The 20,474-nt window shown below is 38.0% G+C and overlaps 1 protein-coding gene across 13 annotated transcripts in view; it reads right to left on the bottom strand.

Annotated features, from left to right (window-relative positions):
- CEP112 (centrosomal protein 112) overlaps positions 1 to 20,474 on the bottom strand; it is a 445,347-nt gene that overhangs the window by 247,973 nt on the left and 176,900 nt on the right. For all 13 annotated transcript variants that reach the window (XR_012130844.1, XM_073235805.1, XM_073235810.1 and 10 more), the window contains one exon: positions 13,014 to 13,196. Coding sequence is in view for 12 of the 13 variants with exons in the window: in XM_073235805.1 (XP_073091906.1) it covers positions 13,014 to 13,196 (183 nt within the window). In the remaining variant the exon portion in view is untranslated. The remainder of the gene's footprint in view (positions 1 to 13,013; positions 13,197 to 20,474) is intronic.

The raw sequence follows: 20,474 nt of genomic DNA, 5'->3' as shown, positions 1-20,474 counted from the left end.
TGAGAATCTGGGCGTCTTAGGGGAGCTTCAGAGCAGCATGTGACTGTCTTATCTCCTGTCAACTGATGCTAGACATGTCCTCCCTCTGATCTCAGATCCGCAAACCCTGAGCTCCTCCCTAGGCCCAGGCGAAACCTGTTCCTTTTTTGTCTCACTGGGTTCATGATAACTGATCCCTGCTTCTCTAGGGGAGCTATGAAACCTCTCTCTGTATCCAACCTGCCAGGCTCTTCTTGGACCTGAAACCTCACTGCTTGCAGGGCAGCAGTGGGACTGGAGGCACTGACTGGGCCTGCAGCTGGTCCATCCCACATCACCACGGATGCCTGGTGTAGTGCTGCCTGCAAACCAGGCCTGACTGCCACCAACTGCCTGAGTTGCCTCCCTCACCTCGGTCTCATCTTTGAATTGGACTCTCTGATCTCAAAGCGTGTGTCCAGCTGCAGGATTATGCGATGTGGAATCAGTCTTCTTAGACTGCTGCTGTTCATCTGGTGCTACAGTCCATTTGTGTTGTATGGCTGCAGTTGACAAATTGAAATAAACTGACATTTATAGGCTTATTAAATGATTTTTTCCCATTTCAAGTTCTCCCAACAAACCAGGAGTTAGATGGTGGTGGTGGTGGTGTTTTTCCTGACTCCTGAAATGCCACATTTTCTTGGTTCCCTTTGTACCACACTCCACCCACTTCCTCAGTCTTCTTGTCCAGCTCTATTTCCTCCACCTTCCCTTGGGTGATGAGTGTCGCCCCTTCCTATTTTACTCCCACTCCTTAGGAGATCTCATTATCACCCTTGGTTTTCATCTCCATCCATCCTGGTGACTCCAAAATCTTTATTTCCCAAGATGAGCTCTCTTTCGAACTCCAATCCTCTATTTCCAATTGCCTATGTGATGACAGTGACACCTACATGTCCTGTGGCACATCAAACCACAACTCTGGGTGCCTTCTCCCCCCTCACTGCCACATGAGCTTCCCACTTCCCAGTGCTTAGCTAAGTCCCTCATCATCTCCCACTGGATGACTCCTGATTAGTCACCCAGTGTCTATTCTCACAGCCTTCCAAGGCTTAACCCTCTGCTTAAGATGCTTCACTGACTTCTGATTGTTGACAGTTAGGACTTCTAAACTTTTTATTGGACACTCCTATCACAAAAAATTGGGGCATTCAACCCAGAGTGAATATGCATAAAACTGTAACACTACTATATTAATACATTATGCATATTACAAACACTTGCAAAAGATCAAATACAAATACACATAAATAGAAGTTTAATTTTTTTCTTCCTGTATCTTACTAGACCCTATTTGGGAGCACACTGTTCTAAATAATTACCAGAAAGGATAATAAGTGTTACAATACAGCACTGAGATGGAGAAATGGGAGAGATGGAAAGGCAGCACAAATCAGAGACCATTGTTCAAGAAGATTCAGACCAGACTTCTCAACACCGTATTAAGTACTCGAGGCACTTTTTGGTATTGGTCACGCTACTTCTGTTTAGGATGCTTTTCCTATTCTAACTTGTATAGTGAATTTTTACTCATTTTTAAAACTCAATGCATATGATATCTCCTTTAATATAACATTTTCTTCACATCCCCAAACCCTATGCCCCTTCTCCCCACAATTGCCATATCTTCTTTACTTGGAATCAAAGCACCTTATTTACAATCACCTTATTGCACTTTGCTGTATGTATGTTTGTAACTCTGATATGGTTGTTAAGTTTCTTATACACCTAGTGGGCAAGGAAGGCAAGCAGGCAAGGTTTCCAGACAGTAGAAAGGGGCCAGGAGAGTATTAATCTCCCTCCACCACAGAATGGAGAAGGAATTATCTTGAAGGGCCTGATCAGATCATTATATCAATCAGCTGGCATCATCTGCAAAAGGGTGACTTCATGGGGACCTGAGGGCCAGAACAGCCTGTCCTTCTGAGCAGGGGTGTTATTGTGTCTCCTATTCTATGCAGCCTTTGATATGTGTTAAGACATATCCTGTGTCTACGTTAAAGGAAGGCATTCTTTGCTCCTGTTAGTATAAATCATATTACCTCCTTCTATGATGGATGCAGCAAGCTGTTTCCCCAGAGACTATAAGCTGGAGGGCAGGCATCAGTCCTTTTCTAATATTCCAAGGTCTAGAATATTCCTGGCCACTACTAGGAGCTCAACAATGATACTATATAAATAAATGAATATTACAGATATGAAAAATGATGTCAGAGATACAAAGCAGGTTACCAGCTTTATAGAGCCAGTTAGAGACTGGCCACAAACTAGCATCTCTCTCTTCATATTCGGTAAGGAATTGGTAATTGCTTCCAGGCCCAAGCTTTAATTATTACCTATACACTGATGATGTCCAACTTTATATTTCTGGAATCTTGACCTGCATAACCAGCTCCCTGCCTGACACATCTCTATCTGGATGTTTAAGACATAGCTCATACTTCGGTTGGCTACAACAGAACTCTGGCTTCTGCTTTTAGTTCCTCCTAATTGTCCTCATATTGGACATCGTTTACCTGGCTACTCAAACCAAAACTCCAAGGAATTCTTTCCCTCGCTCCCCATACCTACCTCATCAGCAAGTCCTATTGACTGAAACGTGTGTGTCACAGACCTCACCACTGTACAACAGCCACAACGGCCTTTTAAAAACATGAATTGTATCATGTCCCCTTCCTGCTTAAAAGCCTTTAATTGTCTTCCAATCACATTTAAACTCCTCAGAGGCCCTGTTCCTCTGTGCACCTGCTTGCTCGTGCCACACAGTTCCCTTTCGTGAGCACACCAAGCTTATTCTGCTGCAGGGTCTGTGCACCAGTTGTTCCTCAGTCTGGCTGGCTTCTCATCAACCAGACCTTAGCTTAGATAGCTTCTCCTCAGGGCAGCCTCCCCTGCTGGCCAGCTAACACAATCACCTGGTCACTGCAACATACCTCCCCATTTTAATTCTCTACCTGCCAGTTATTGCTAAATAATGCTCTACTTGTTAATTTGTTTTCTATGTTGTCTTCTGTCTTCCCTCATTCAAATGCACCTTCCCTTAGAGCAGAGCGCTGGCCCACCTTGTGCTTTCCTGTACCCGCAGCAGGCGCCTCCTAAAGGTGTGCACTCCCAGCCCCAGGGCCTGGTGCAGAAGAGCATTTAAAAAATCTTTATTGAAAAAAATGAATAAAGTTGAATAAAATCTATGTCATAAGGAAATTCCATATACATAATTCTGACTAATTTTTATAAACAGAGGAATGTCTGTGGAAATAAATTTACATATTATCTGAAGAGCCATAATTATAAAATTTTTCAAGTCATGGAGCTCTATTTTGTCAATATCAATATAGAACAATGAGGTTTCAAAGAGCAATCAGAATAGTTAACAATAATTATGATTTTCATGAGAAGATTTACTCTACTGTTCTTATTTCTGAATTGAATCCTTTTTTTTAAAGAAACACCAACTTCATGGCAATCGGTTGTGATGTTTACTGCATGTCACTGGAACTGATGAGAGGGAAATTGATTTCTGTGTTCCCCAGAGTCTAAGCCAGCATCTGCACAGTCAGCATCAACGTCACTAAGGGGCCACGACACACTGTACCTCTTGAACTCAAGGCTTTTGTCTAATGACAGCTTTGGCATGACTTATGAATAACTGAAGAACAAGAAGCTTTCAGTCCTTACACCCCACTTCTCGTGTTGCACATGCCAACACCCCTTAACTGGAGCTCTTTCAAAATTAGCCTGGTGAGGATAACATTGACATTTTAAAAAATTAGCTTTTCAGGAAACACTGGTGAACACATTCATTTTGTACATTAAATGACATCTTTGCAACTAAGAAAACAAATAAGGTCCCACTTGACCCTAGGGACCTGGGGTTTGTTTCATTAATAAATACTGACTTAAGGAGCAAACTTAAGATGAGTGAATCACCAGTTTAATTTTAACCTTTTTAAAGATCTGCAACTTTCAAGCCCTTCCACTGGAAAAGTCCCTTTTAAGATGCTAGGCCTGGCTGGACTGTTGTTGGTTTCATGTTCAATGAAAGCTCCTCTGTACCAACAGAGAGATATCAATGGGACACACACACACACAAGACTAACGCTGCACTGCAACTGCCCCCCTCAACCACCAACAAGGGAAAGGACCCCAGATCCAGACACATACTTCAGCCAATTTCATTCACCAAGGACACCCTTAACTCATTTTCAAACATTTCTAATACTTTCAGGCCTTGACTTCATACCTTGATTTCAGAAAAAATAACACGCATTTTCAAACCCTGCAAGTCTAATTGTGTACTGTCTCTTTCTCCTTACATGTGACCTTCCCCCAGCCTCCTAGCATACAAACATCCAAAAGTACTTGAGAGGTCAGGTAATAATTTAAAGTAACTGCTAAAACAAGTGAAGAAAAATAACTCTCACTGAATTTTCATGTTTGTTCCAACTGACAAACATGAAATTTCACATTAATCCACCAATTTCAATGCTTTAGATCTCAAGTAGGCCAATTTTTATTGTCTAAAAGTTTTCTCCTGATAGCAAATAGCTCTCAAATATTTTCTGTACATAAGTATTAAAGTTGTTTGAAAATAGACAATTATTTTCATGTAGTGCCTTGCTCTCCTCCTCAAACAGGGGTTTAGGGTTTCCTTGGCTTCAATTTCTGTCATTTTGCTCATGAAAAAAGCTCAGGTGTTAAATATCTTTCATATCAGGCAGCCAGGCATGATTCCAATTAGTCCTGAACGGGAGGCAAAATGACAGTTTAATAAGCTTCGATTTGCCAGCTCTTTGAACAGTTGATGATATCATCGTTTTGCCAATCATTCCTTGCACTTTGGCTTCAACCTCTCTGTCACAAAAAGTTACCTCAAATATATAAATAAAGACATTAGGGATGTTTCTTAGAGAACTGACTGAGTCATAAATCTGAAAATGACTTTTCCAAGACATCAAGGAAGAAGTTATTCATCCAGTATCTCCTCCAAGATAACTCCTGCCAACATTCTTAGTAATTTCACTGAGGCTGACGTGAAGAGGAGATGGAAGAGCTAAAAATAACTGAAGGCATTTTTCCTTATGTCAAGGGGAATGACATTCAGCATGTGGAATAACAATTTATTTCTGGGGCATTTTATATAAAAAAGAACTGATCTGAAACTTTTCATTTTGACCAAAATAACCCTGAAATTAAGCCAAAATTGCATCGACAGAAATTATTTTTGAGGATTCTAAAAGAAACACATTTTCTAATTATTCCTTGTACTTCTATCAGGAAAGTCTTTAGGTTTGAACTTACTAAACCACCTTGACCTCACTTCAAAAAAGTTTTAACTAGCTGGTGTCAATGCAATAGGATCCTTTCAAGGGTTCCTTTAGGGAAAAAAAAAATGCTAACATTGGATGGAGTCTTTGAGATTTAAAAATTCTTTCCATAAAATAAGTGGATCATTTGTAATATTCCAAATTAGTATGGGAATATAACAGACATGGACTTACAATAAGCCACTCACAACATACCGTATTTCACCAGTACTAAATGCGAATTCCTAAACAGTTTTTATAGAAATTGGTTGGCCCCACCGACCTAAAAACTTCCTGGATTCTTACTCTGGACATATCTTCTTATTTTAGTAATAATGTGAATACCAAAAGTGAACCCATTTCAAAAACATACTCATTTTTCTATTCTACAAATTCTGAAGTTTGTGGGGAGGAATTCTATTACAAATAAAATATTAAGAAATGCATATCTCATCAGAGTTACTTTACCTCAGAACAGAGACATAGCTATGGCCTGTGGCTTTGGAGAAGACAGAAACCTTAGGCTAAATCTTGATGTCGATTTATACAGTCTGAATTATGGGTATCAGTATTTTAAATCTGACAACACAATAACTTTCAAAATTGAAAATACAAGGAAATTTATGCAGAATAAATGAAATTCAGAGACGATAAGCCCCTACATAAGCAGGCATATGTGACAGGGGACTTTGCCATGAGTCTCAGCCCTGATAACTACTAGTTATGTAACCTTGGGCAATTTGCTTATGCTTTCTGAATCTTTTCTCATCGGTAAAATGTAAATATATACAGTCATCTTCTGAACCAGGTAAGAAGGTCAAAAGAGAGTTTCCAAATAGAGATTTAATCCTTATAGGGTCTTGGAAGGGGCGAATGAGATGATGCAACAGAAAGGATGCTGCAGAAAACTTGGCACGGGGTCAGCACCCAAAAATTGTCTGTTGCTCTTAAACACACACAAGCATAAAAATTCAGTGCTGTTCTAGGAGATACTGTTTATTCAAACTGGAACTCAAGCAGTTATGATTCAATTATGACTCTGCAACAGCATCAAGTATGGTGAATCACTGAAAGGAATGCAAACTGTGATGAGAATTTCAGCATGGGGAACAAAGAGTACCAGTGTCTCTCTTTTCTACGCTGCTCCTTTTTTTGTTATGTCCAAGTATCTCCAAATACCTAAAATCTTTCCTGGGAGAGGCTATGAGATAAAGAAAGAGCACTACGTTAAGATTAGGAAGCCCTGGTTTGCCAGTTCTGTGACCTTGGGCAACATGACATCCTTGAACTACAGGTTCTTCATCTGTAAATTGAAAATAATTGGATGTGGTCATCTCTTTAGATTGTCTAACCTGACTGTATTGTTCCTGGATATGTAGATACTTGATATGACTAAAAGCTTCTTGCCTGGCAGAACACCCTGTATACACAGATTTGTATTCCCTTGCAAGCTCCCCAACTGTCACCACTGCAGAGCTACCACATTAAAATCCCTATTTTAAATAACTCCAGCATTTAACTACTACTTTTCCAACAACAATTTTACTATTTCTAAAAAATGTGTTAGGTATAATGAGAACAAAAGATAGATTTTTAAAGCAATCATTATTAACTGAAGTTGTTAATTCAAAGGGAATACTGTATATGTTATTTGGAAGGTTTGTCTTTAAAAGGAAGAGTCTTTATCTGAACGGGGACCACATGCCATAGAATGTGGTTTCCATGGTAACTGCCACAGTTAAAAAATACGCACAGCACTAAGGATACACTGTATAATACTTCTACAAATGCATCATTCTTAGAGAAATCAATTCCCTCGTTTCAGCCTCTGTTGGTTTCTTAAATTTAATATAATTTTCTCCACAATGAGAACCAAGTTGAGTTACTTATAATAGTTTAACTATAGGTATACATGCTACTTCCATGCCTACAAGATGAAAATAATTGCAGAATTTTAGGATGATAATGGATGAAGAAAGCTGGTGACCTACAAAAAATGCTAACTTTACTTGAAAGGTCATTTTCCTGTATTTTTTCCTAATTAATTACCTAAGAAATAGGTTTCTTATATACAGTTGTATATTTAATAGTAAATAAATACAAATATATTAAATTCATATGTAATACTATTAGACATGCCACCACTGGATTCTAATGAAATGAGATCTTCACATCAATGCATCTATGTCAATATAAGAGAAGGTCTTTGGCCCTATTTGGAAAATTCTGTATAACCTAGGCAGTAAACAGTATTTCCCCAGAGGCTCTTAAAAATGGCTTAGGAAAACCTCATACGTTAAATGTACACAGAAAGTTTTTGGTCTATCTTAAATACAGTGCTTAGAAAATACTTAAAACTTCATCTAAAGAAAATAAATTGAAAATCAGTACAGTGTGGTTTTACCACAAGTCCACTGGAAAAGTCTTAAAATTGTTAAAAACATGTTCCCACAACTCTTCAGATGCCTGACAATAAACTTTATGTACATTTCAGCAAAACCCAATGAATACTTAAAACATACTTAATTCCACTCTTTTTCCCTCTAATACAAATAACTCAGTGTATCAGGGATAAATATCACAGTGCTCTGAGCACACAGCCGGAGACCCAGGCACCCACTCTGATGTGACTGTGTGTCACTAGGGAGGAGAGGGGAACAAACAATGGGGTTACATGAACACCAACAGTGTCATCATGTTGGAGGAAAATACAGTCTCCAGTTTGGTTTTTCCAGGCGATCAGTCCAGTTTGACCCAAAGAATAAAAATATTTAAACCTCAAAGCCAAGTAAATGATATTAGTGAATAAATATTAATCATGAAATACAATCTTGATTATATTGGGTAGGATGTGAATCATTTTAGTCCAGGTAGAAATGTCCTATACTCCTAGATGAAATTACCATTTAATTTTATTATTTCTCATACCTTCCCATAGTATAAATTCAGAGGACAAGAGAATCAGATATAAAAAAGACAGTAACACACTTAGAAATGAACACTAGGGCATTACCTTTTAAACTGTTTCTAATCTCAGCCATGTTTCTAATTTTTACTTCTTAAAGACATTTTGTAAGGATTTCAGGAACAGTCATATAGTGATCGTACTAGAATCTGTTAGATGTGTGGCTTAAAGTATGTTTTATTTTAATCCATAATATGTACAGAATTGGGTCTTTCAAAGCAGTTGGGTTTTTTTTAATGCTGGGAATTATGGTATTCTCAACAAATTAAAATGAAGTTATGGCATGTTAGAATAAAACCTGCTAACTAAATTTTGTGAAAGATGTTTCCACCAGATTTTATTTCCAAATGTTTTAACAGACAGAGAACATCATCAGTTATATTGCTCAGTGAGCTTTACGTTCGTTGTCCCATGTCATGAATACCTTTCAGAATTGACAGCTAGAAAAAAATATGAACTGGTAGGATTCCTTTCATTAGACCATCAGAATTACACAATTCATCATGTTTCCCTCTTTGCTAGGGCTTCTAGGTGAGCTCACAGCTGAAAAAACTTGTACTTAACAGGTTTTTTTTGAAAGTATAGATTTTTTGATGCAATTAATATCATTAATTGGTTAATTATTATTTTCAGTTATATTTTACCTCTATACATGTGTGTATATTTGCTGCCTCAAAATCATGTTTGAAAGTAGTTGGCAGAATTTGAAATTTAAAATTTATTTAATTTTAAAGAAATTAAAATAAAATATTTTCAATAGAAAAGTGCTACCCAAAAAAGTCCCAAAGACCTTATAGGTTTAATAGTAATGTTCAGGACATACTTATTGTTAAATTAATCCTTATGTAACCTTTGAAGAGTGATAGCCAGCACTTAATCCACTGCATGCATTCACACACCCAGTTTATAAATGGATATTTTTATCATGTGCCCAGATTCCCAAATTCATGGAAAATAAAGTAAGGATACTGATATATAATTTTAAAAGTTAAAATTGTCTTATCACAAATATATTTTTTGGGCAACTTTATTTTTAAGTAGCAGAGAGAAAGAAAAGGATTTCTGAAAAACCCACATTTTACAATCATGGTAGGTACACCCTCTTACATGACTCAAAATGGTAGGATCAAGATGATCTGTCCATTTATTATGCAAAAGTTGTCCATATTAGAATCATGATTCTCAGTTAAGGGAATCAAGGAAGGTATCAAGATGCCAATGTTAGTCAAGAACTGCCTGACTGTATAAAAATTCTAACTTTAATGTATTTCCTGATAACACTGAACTTCCTCCAAGTTGGCTGCATCTAATTTGCATTATACTAGTGTGGTTCATAGTGGCCACTGTGGTTAAACTCTCCCCTCAATTTGTTCCTCAGCAGGTCACACAGACAGCCCTCCTAAGATGGTGACAACATTTTTGGGGCAGATTACAAAGGTTCTCTCTGACAGTCTCTACAGTATTCTTACAAACCACTCACGTCGGCAATGAACATAAAAGATCAACCCATCTCTTAAGTGGTTCATCCCTAAAAGAACAATTAAGGGATCAAGAAACCTATGGGCTGGTTTTCTTATAATTCAAAGGAATAAGTTGCAGGAATTCTTTCACCGCATTACAGTTCAAAGCAAAACAAGAATTACATATAGAACCATCATGTTAGAAGCAGCTTTCCTAAAATGATCATAATGAAACTTATAAATTTTCTTTATATTAAAAAACATGATTGAGCCAATCAAATCATTCTCCAAGTTAATTACAGTAAGAGGGAAATGGAAAATGGGAAATATTTGACAGTGAGGTTGTGAATTTCTATGTCTTGATGCCTACTGATCAGGATGTTTTTTCTTAAATATTATGACCTTAGATCACATGACCAGACTAACATCTTGTATGACTATGGTAAAATTTAATGTGCCTTTAGCAAATATCAGCATCACAACATAAAATATACAACCACTGAAATAAAGGTATTATGAAAAAATACATGCACAGAATAATCAGCTAAATGCACCAAATAAAATGAAGGAAATGGTTAACTGTCCTTAGTTGGATTACTATACTTTTCACTTCTCTATAAAACAGAAATTACTTAATAACAACAACCTGCAACAGTTAAACAGCATATTCACCAAAAGGCAGTTCCTAGTTGATAAATGATTCTTTATGGTAGGTAACTATGCTTTATAATAATGATTTTCTTATTAGCATACAATACATTACATATTTAGAAGAAGCCAAAAGTATATTTTCAGTATATCGCCTGCATTCAAGAATGAAAAAAAAAAGCAGCAAACAGAACTATGAAGTTCCAAAATAGACAATTTCACCGGTCCACTGTTGGTTAAATATTTCAAACAGCCCTTTTTACAAAATGGCCTCCACTGCAGAAGAAGAGCGGCAAGTGTGAACCGAGCGCCGCATGTCTCTCTGGGGTTACAATTAAAAATCATACAACCCAATATTTAAGACTCATGTTTTTTGCTCTGCATCAAGCCACAAAACAGTGATTTGAAAAAAGATCTTCTATTTTGAAAAAAATACATGCCCACTTTGGTTTTTTGAAATTTGTAAATGGAATTCAGGACTTAAAAGGTATTATACATGAGATAATTTAGACTACATTCACGGAAGGACACATTTGGAAAATTTAGTACTTACTTGAAGGAAATTTTGAATTAATATCCTCAATGAATAACCAAAAATAAATACAAATTATTAGCATTTTGGTATACATGACAAGGTGTTTAAAAATATAACTTACTAACAAAATTATTTTAAAAACACTCTCCAAAACAACTAAAATAGCTTATATAAAAAATCATTTTCATTTTGGTCAAGAATGCATTTAGCCTAAGTTTCCATTGCTTACTAGCATCTCTGTGACAGCAATTTCAATTGTTCCAAGAATGACACAAAATATGAGAAATATAATCCCATGAAAAAGCATTTGAAGAGGTCATGTGGTCCTTAAACTTAATATTTCAATTAGAAGGAATTCGATTAATAACTTATTATACTCTCCCTGGGCTTAATTACACATAATAATTTTAAAACTTCCCTTTTGTTATTGGATGAACCGCACCCTATATATGACAGATATGACATATGCAAAGTCACAAAGATTTCCTCTAAGTTTGGCTTCCACTTGTGTCAGCTTTCCACAAAAACACCAAAATAGTAGGAAGTTATATAATTAATGTATATTATCAATTATTCAATTCTACTGTGTAATCTCAGAACCACTTATCATAGAGGACAATGGTAAGGCTTAGCATCATTGAAGAAGAACATAACTTTGAAAATACTCTTACTTAATCAATTGTATGGCTAACAGTTAGAAGATCAGCATATATTTTACAAAAGGCTCCAATGAGGTTGGAGGCAAAAATAAAACACACATTGACTTAACAGGAACCACCTGAGTCTTCTGGTATCATGGCTACTACAATGACTACTTTTTAGTTAGCAAACCTCCATAAGACAAACTGAAAATAATTTTTCTAAAAATGTGTACTATCGACAAACAAACCTGTGCCAAGGATGTTTATATTGCCCCAGTCATTCTCCAAAAGTAAAAGACAACTCAAAATGAAATGAAAAATAACCCATAACTCCTATTCTTTGTCTTACCGCCTCCCGCCCTCCACTCAATAAATTAACATCTTATTTAATCTGTAGAATTTTTATGTTTAGAAAATTATAAATTGTTTAAACACCTATAATAATAAGTAAAGGATATTTTGTCGTTTAAAAATTACATTATTTGGAGAGGAAGGATAACTAGGAAGGACCCTATTGTGGTGTGGATAATATGGTTCAATTTCAATGGGGAAAGAGGCATTTAGACCTAGTATATTATATGGTTTTATTAGAAAAGAAAATTATCTTTTTATTGTTACCAATTGCTCTTCAATCTTTCTTTAATAAAATTTCACAGCAATCTCCTCAACAGGATACACTAAAGGCCTTTGATTATATATGCCCTAAAGAATGTATTGTACTACAAAGATACACACCCAATAAGATTTTTTTTCATCTGAAATTTATAAAGATAATTTTCCATGCTGACAGTGCACATTTCATCCATAACTTTGAAGAGTCAAATGCTACCACAGCTGGGGGTTATTCTGCCAAATGGCTTCCAACAGGGACCACAGAGATGGAGGCTAGGAGGCATGTGTCAGTGCATGTAGGAAAAAGCAACAGACCTGATGGGAAATAGCCCTGCTCTGGAGTCATTTCTACCAGTTACCATCTGAGAGATCTAATCAAATACAGAGTCTAATGAGAAAAAGCAATACCAGGAAGGAAAAGCAAATATTAAAACAGCTGCTTGATTACCTACAGAGATTAAAACAAAAAGCAAGGAGTGAGGCTGAGATATTTCATAGGGATTTGCTGAGGCTGAGGGGAGGGGTAAGGGGCAGATACCTTTAAAAAAATCCATCATGAAAGGAACTAAGACAAGATTATAAAAAAAGAGGCCAAGTTATAGCGCGCCATGGGATTTTTAATCTGGCTACCTGTGGTTTCTGTAGTTAAAGCCTTATTCATCCCCAAAACAGGGAGTGGGGGGGTAGGAGAAAGCAAAAAAACCACATTTATATGTCAGTTTTGCAAATGATCAAACAGCGTGCATCAACAAGAATAAGAAGAAAACATAAACGCTGGTGACTTTTTAAAAACAGATACCCGTTTCATCAAATATTATTGATAATTACCTGTGATTCTCGTTTCTTGAACTCTTGAATTTGATTTTCGTGCTCCATATTGGCAGCGCGAAGCTGTTTTTCCAGGTTTTCAATTTCCCGTTCATGGTCTCGGACTAGGCTATCCTTCTCTGCGTTATGCTGCTGTAATAGGTGCGTCTTCTCCTGTTCATGCTCCAGCCTCAGCTCTACTATCTGATTGGACAATGAGGAGGACAGTTCATCAACAGAACATCCTTGTCGTCATGACAACTTATGGACAGCTTAATTTTTCTCTAATTTGTCCAAGTTGAAAATTGCATTTTTGCGTCATTATTACCTCACCCTTGAAATACTCTCATTTTGGGCAGGGGGGGATTTTACCAAACCTGCTAATATTCAAGACGGTTGGGCATATTCAGGAAATCGTCCTGCAATCTGTTGACACAAATGCCTGAATATTGAAAAAAATTTTTATGTTGAATGCTAGGTATTTCTTCCCCAAAAATGTGGGTATTACTGATCAGTAATGGTTATAAATGGTTAATAGTCAGTACGCTTTGCTTTTAGCTTAAATATATACATGTAAAAAGCAGCAATTAAATCGGTCAGTTTTCTTTATGATTTTCATATAAAAGATCGGAGCTGAATACGCATCTGGATCATTGCATATACAGTTGTCTTTTTAAAAATAAAATGATAAATTTCAAAGCTCTATTATCTTGTTGTCAGCTACGGTATACCAACATAAACAGATGTTATGTGTTCCAGAAGGGCACCTGCTGTGCCGCAAGCTTGCGCCATGATTTCATAAAAAGCATTCTATTCTCAGGATCCTTTCCCAGTCCACTCCACACTGGAGTCTGTGACCTTGGCCAGTCTTAGCCTCTCCCTGCTAGACTGAATGGCAGCCCGAGACCAAGGGCCTGGTTGCCGCAGCTTTGATACTAATCCTCCCAGACTGTGCACAATGGCACCCTACCTGGCCTGCAAACTATAGCCAGCCAGGCTGTCTTTGAAGCAGGTGATGAATAGGGGACTGCAGGAAGCCAGCTTCCCCAGTGAACTCCAGGCCACACAGCTGCTAAGAACAGTCACTTGGATTTTTCTTCAGTTTTGGTAGATTTCAGGGGAAAAAACTGCTGTTATCTAGAATATGTTGTGTTATTTTCGGCGTGAGAATCCATCTTCAAATAAGCTAACAGTAGGAGCCTGCTCCAAATCGATCTTGTTTCCTGCAATGAATCACCAGACTACCTTATCTTAAAGCTATAGCATTCATTTCTCCAGGCGTGCATGTTGCACTAAATTTCAGAAGTTGTTTTCTTTTGAGATTTGAAATTCTCATCCTCTAATTGAAAACTAAGAATCAAAACACAAATTAGATTTGCTCTTAAACACAGGGTTCAAATTTTTTCTTTTTGTGACTTTTCTTAGATTTGGAAATGAACAAGAAATTTCTGACCACTCATAAATTTATTATATTTAGAAGAAAGAAATGAATACTAATTCCTGAATATATCAGAACAAGATAACATAAAAAATAATACAGAACAACTGATTTTGCTTCTGAGAGCAAAGATGTACCCGAGTGAATTTATGTCTATTTAAAATGTAGGGATCTTTCTTTCATATTATTCTACTGTTGGCAATATACAGATAAAATAATAAAAATTTTCTCCTGTATACTATATCAAGTAGTAAAGTTGTCGTTATTTAACATTAATGTGCATGTTTTACTCTGCGATTCACACAACTACAATGTAAGTCCCAACAGAAGAGAGAATTTGACATTTTATTGATATTACTGCAGTATTTCAGGCAGCTTAGAGTATGAATTACTGAGTTAGAATATTTTTAGTTCTTGGACACATTATTTCTATCCAGTGTTACGCTACCAAGCAATATTGTAATAAAATTATAAATTTATTTGAAATCATTTAAATATGTAACACACTGAAAGGAAATAGGAGGTAGAAAGTTCTACTGAGATCTGATTCTCAAAACCCTCAGAAAAATTGGCATAAAAACTAGGAGAATGGGCATGATTTAAAGTTGATAGAAAGCAAAAATATTTAACAATTCTCTAGGGAAAAGAAACCAACTGACTTATAGTTAAGGCAGAAGAATTACAGAACTTGTCTCCGAGAAAAAAATTCATGACTCGAGGTCACTGTGACACCATCAGGAGAGGCACTGCCTCATTCTAGGCTCTAGGAATAATGCATTTCCTCAGGAACTGCTCTGAGGTATCCGAAGAGTTCTTAGAGACGGATCAATGACCATGCCCATGTTCAAATTTCAGTTTATTCATTTAAAAAAGTCAGGAGCAAATGAGACAGAGATAATGGAATTTCAAGCCTAAAGACAGAGGTTCATAAATAATTATTAGTGTGCTATTTTGTCAGGGCCTGAGGCTCAGTAATGCTAATTAATGAACAAATCTCAAGGTTGCTGGAACCTATGGAAATGAAAAGCTCAGGGTTGTGTGCTCAATTCAACACTGCTTGGCCAACTTCTAGATGTTAAGAGCCCTTTCTCGTCTTTGCCTAGGTTTCCTCACTGCCAGCATCTTCTGGCAGACATGGTAAAGTCTTCTGACAAATGGTAAAGTTCCAGAGAAAAACCATAATGTTCCTGGAAACATCTTAATGATGTTATTCATAACCACAAAGGCCATCATCAAGGTGGCTCTGTGTTTAAGTTCAAGGTTTTACTGGTCTCTAGCCCCTTTCATGTAAGTAAATGTTTAATGAGTTCTTTGCAGCTTCCATTTCAGTCTTTAATTTGGGGCACACCTCAAAGGTAAACATTAAGTAGCATATCTTCTTTACGTTGGACTACTAGATGCTTTTGGTTGACCAAGCAAGAACAATGTCTAATGGAGTTAATGGTGACCAGGAGGTGGTAAATCATGGAAGATGTGGAGGATGTAAAAGTAGACAGTATCCACAAGGATGAATGTGGAGTGGTCAATGAGGTCTCTAAGTCAAGGTGGTCCAGAAGCCATAGTACATGCTACAGGGGGAATAGGATGCACCATTACCAAGGAGCCTGCTCAATGAAGGCCAGCTAAAGAGTTCTTTGCAATATAGGAGGGAAAGCTTCAAATTCCCCAGTCCAAAAGCATTGAGCCGTGATAACTATACTGGGTATGTGCCCATTTGAAATATATTAAAGTAAACTGGCACATTTTCTAGGGACAGGGGAGATGATTAGCCCTCATGTGCAAGCATCTGATATTGTTGAGGAGTTCTCCCAAATACTGGGCTTGATAATTCAGTGATTGGGATTTGGGTGAGAAATGTCTTCATTGTCTAGCAACTACTAGGTTAACTCACATGGAAATACCATTTTTGTAGGTAGAAATAGGAGATGAATAAGTCCCGCTTCACCACTATGCTATCCCCCAACAAACTCTGAATATGAAGTTCGAGTGGAGTTTTGAAGTTCTGAAGTCCCTGAAAGCACAGCCCTCTATCCAGACTACAACATTTCACATTCTGATAATAATGTCCTCATTCTAACTGAGGCTTCATGTAAGTGTCCAAGGATAGGCGTGCATTCCAGGCCCTGAGAAAGGTCAAGATGAAATTATGCGAAGTTCACTTGCCAGCTCTTGACTTTTGTCTTGGTGCTATATACACAGTTCTCTCATTGGTCTCTATCTTACCCCTCAGAACAACACACTGGATTCACTGTTGCCACTGCAGGGCATGACACCTGGATTGCCACTCTAGCTGTGGCGGGCATTACAGTAACCACTTCTACCTTCCATCCGATGTTTGAGTTGCCCCACCTGGTGTCTGCCATTTCGGAAGCCTACTATCCTATTGAACGTGGGCAGCCTAGTCCCATGGCAGCATCTTCTACTGCTGACCCAGGCATACAGAGGAAGCCACCATGGAGCTGCTCCATAGTACTGGGACTCCCACCTTCGGTGCACATTCCTCAGCACCTTGGGGTTGCTTATCTGAAGTAACAAAATCATTACAATATTCTCATTTTCCTGAAACTTTTGACCTCTTCCCCAGTACGGAGCCATAGCAGTACTAGCATCTCCTCCTTGGGTCAGAGAGACTAGAGCAGTATAGAAGACCACTGCCTAGTAAAATACCAACTGCTTTAAATACCCTATAGTTTTTAAAAAGAGAGATGAAGTTCAGTTCAAATATTATAAACAATTATACACATCAGACTAATAGTTCAATGGGGACTTTGCTTTAAAGTGTTAACCATTAAAAGATATGGATTTTTCTGTAAGGCTTGCCAGGTAACACTGCCACACCATCCCACATCCTACTCAAGAGCACCTTGTGGAGAACTTCTGCTACTTGGTTATGACATTTAGTACGACTTTCATATAGTTGGTAAGATGTATGGCTTCAAGATCCATACCAACAGGTCTATCATGCCCTGTTTTTTTTCCATTTAAAGAAATAAACCTAATATCAAGTTACATCTCTGAGTAGTTTCCCATTTGTATTTGCAAAATGACAAATGCCAAAATAAGTTACCAAATTCTCTAGAGCTCCAGAAATTCAGCTCCAGTGAGCCAGAGTCTATTGTAAAGTTAGCACAACTTCACTAGGCTGATTTTGTGTTTTTACTAAAAGATTTTTGACTCTTCTAATTGCAGTTAGATGATGTAGAAGGTGCTATTGAACATCCACTACATGAAAGATAAAGACTCCCTTTTAAGATCATCTTAGGGACTTACCCAATATGCTCTGAGCCTTTGGACTCAGAATCAAACTCCTTTTAGTGCAGAAAATGCCACAGTATGGCCTGACCTTCTGAACAACACCTTAAAAGAAACAGCCACTAAAAACAATAGTAAAACGTCAGCAGTCTGTCAAGAGCAGAAATGGAATTTGTCACCTGTGCATGACCATGTGGCTCCAGGTTTTGATATCTGCTACAACAAAAAAAGCCACCCCTGAAATCTGTCAGTCAACACTTCAGTTTAGTGGCATGAGTTCTCTTTACTTACAAGTTTAATATTACTGTGCTAATAGCAAGGGCTGCCGACATATACCGTTTTTTCATTTCTTTTTCTCTATAGCCAATTATCAACAGCCAGGGACAAGGGCCTGCAGAAGCTCCCAAAGCTCAGGATACACTTAGACCTGAGGCTGGAAGCACAACAGTGATGAGGGAGGAAGCTGATAAATGTTGCATTTTCCAGAAGCAAGTACGTTTATCTGCAATGCTTTTTCCCATTTAATACTTCAGAATACTTTCCTGGCACCTGTAGATAATAACTGGCGATAATCACCCTGAGCTTATAAAGCTTTCTGAAAAATTAGCCACTTTTTCTGCATTGTTATCTGTCAGATCTCAATTAAAACCCAGGAAGGATTCAGATAGTTGAATGCTTCCATAAGATTTCTCTTCATGGTTTAATGATGGTCAACTCAAGCCACTCAAATTGAAGAAATTCATTAACTAAGAATTTACCCTCTTTGATGGAGTTCATCGTTTTTGGGAAAAATATCCCTTATCTGTGCATTTTAATTTTAATGTATTTTACCTTACACCTGTTCCTCTAAAACACATTCAGTTTGTCTTAATCTAGTAAGTCACTGCAGTTGAATGAATATGAATTATAAATATCATCAGAGTTTCCCAACTGGCATGGAATTTAGAAGGATAAACAGAGCAACCAGGTTATAAACTCCTTCAATATATGGAGCATATCTACTTTCTCTTCACTTTCCTCACATCACCTACTATAATGCTTCACAATTATTCATCATTCTGAATTAACATGTGGCACCCAGGAAAGTAGTCGGAAGAGGACTACTTGATCACCAGACTGGCTTGTCTACCTGCACAGTCTCTGCCTCCCCTCTGCCTTGAATGGATGGCAGTCCTTGTTGCTCTCAGGTGAATTCTTCCATTTGTGCACTGCGGTACATCCCCTTTTGCCAAATCAAGCATGTTGCTCCCACAATTACCCCCTCACTCTCTGCATCATCAACATTTTCTTCTCCATTGGATCATGCTCAACAACAAACAAGTTTTGTATCTGTGTCTTTACTGAACTCATTCATTCAGCAGACGAGGCGGCCAAGTCAACCTGGTGAGAGGGAAGATGAAGTAGTTCTCTTCTGACTACTTCTAGTTTTAGCATCTCATTTTTTGAAAATTTTCCCTTAACCCTACACACCTCTCTAGTTATCCCATTTCTCTGCTCCCATTATTTCCAAAATTCCTCAAAAGGCCTGCTCACATCCTATTCTCTCTCCACCCATATGTATCATCAGGCTTTTGTTCCCATGTTCTACTGAAACTGGTCTTGTCAAGGCAGCTAAAGACCTTCTTGCCAAATCCAATGGTCAGCTCTCAGTCTCCATCTGACTTCCCCTCTTGGCAACACCTGAAACAACTGGTTACTCACTTCCTCCTTCCTGAAATGCTTGCTGTAAACGGCTTAGGGGTAACCATACCATCTGTGTTTTCCCTTCTACCTCACTGGCTGCTCCTTCTTGGGCTCTTTTGCTATTTCCTGCACTTCTACCCCATCTCTAATTGCTGTAGTGCCCAGGGCTCAGTCCTAGGACTTCCTTTCTTTTCTTTCTCTACTCATGTGTCATTGTCTGTCACCACCATCGCCTGGTTACTCAGCTGAAAAACTTACGAGTCATGCTTGTGTTCTCTCTTTCCCCCACACTCCATTTCACATCCATTAACAGGTCCTGCTGGCAAAACGTATCCCAATCTGATGGCTTGCATCACGCCCACCACTCCTGCCCTCGTCCAAGCCACAGTAATCTCTCGCCAGAATACCGCAATCATCTCCTGACTAGCCTCCCTGCTTCCCTACAATCAGCTCCACGCAGCCGCTAGAGAGTCTTTTTCGAATGCAGAGCGGATCTTGCTCTAATGCTCCATATCACGATCAAAATAAAACCTAATCTCCCCACCACGGTCTACAGAACTTGATATAAACTGCCCAAGTCTTAACCGTGGCTAACAGTCTCTCCCTAGTTCACTCCAGTTTAGCCACTACCAACCTATTCCCTTGGCACAAAAAGCTCTTTCCTCACCTAAGATTTTTGTATGCTCTTCTCCACTTGATTCAGATTTTAGCTTGAGTATCACTTCTTTAGAGTCCGTCACTGATCTCATCTAAAATAATACCTCATATGACACAACGACCTTATATAACATAGCTCTTTCACTCAGACACGCCGTATCCCCCTTTATTTCATAACAGTTATCAGTACCTTGAGAGAGAGAAAGAGAGAAGGAGGGAGGAAGAACAGTGTTGTTATCTCTCTTGCCACAGGGCAGAGCCTCTGTTTTGTAGAGTCAGCCACATCCTATTCACCTATACAGTGTTGAGCACAACATGGTGGCTCAATAAACATGTGTTAAATAATGAATCATTGGAAAGACATAGCTTCTATTTTAGATTTTTAAAATATCTAGAGAATGCAAATCATCGGTTAGCCGAATCACTACCTAGGGAACATTTTTAAAAGGAAG

This window comes from Manis javanica, chromosome 4 (genome assembly GCF_040802235.1).
Source record: "Manis javanica isolate MJ-LG chromosome 4, MJ_LKY, whole genome shotgun sequence".
Classification (NCBI taxonomy): domain Eukaryota; kingdom Metazoa; phylum Chordata; class Mammalia; order Pholidota; family Manidae; genus Manis; species Manis javanica.
The sequence above is the reverse complement of the archived record's forward strand: the minus strand, read 5'-3'. Positions and strand labels throughout refer to the sequence as shown.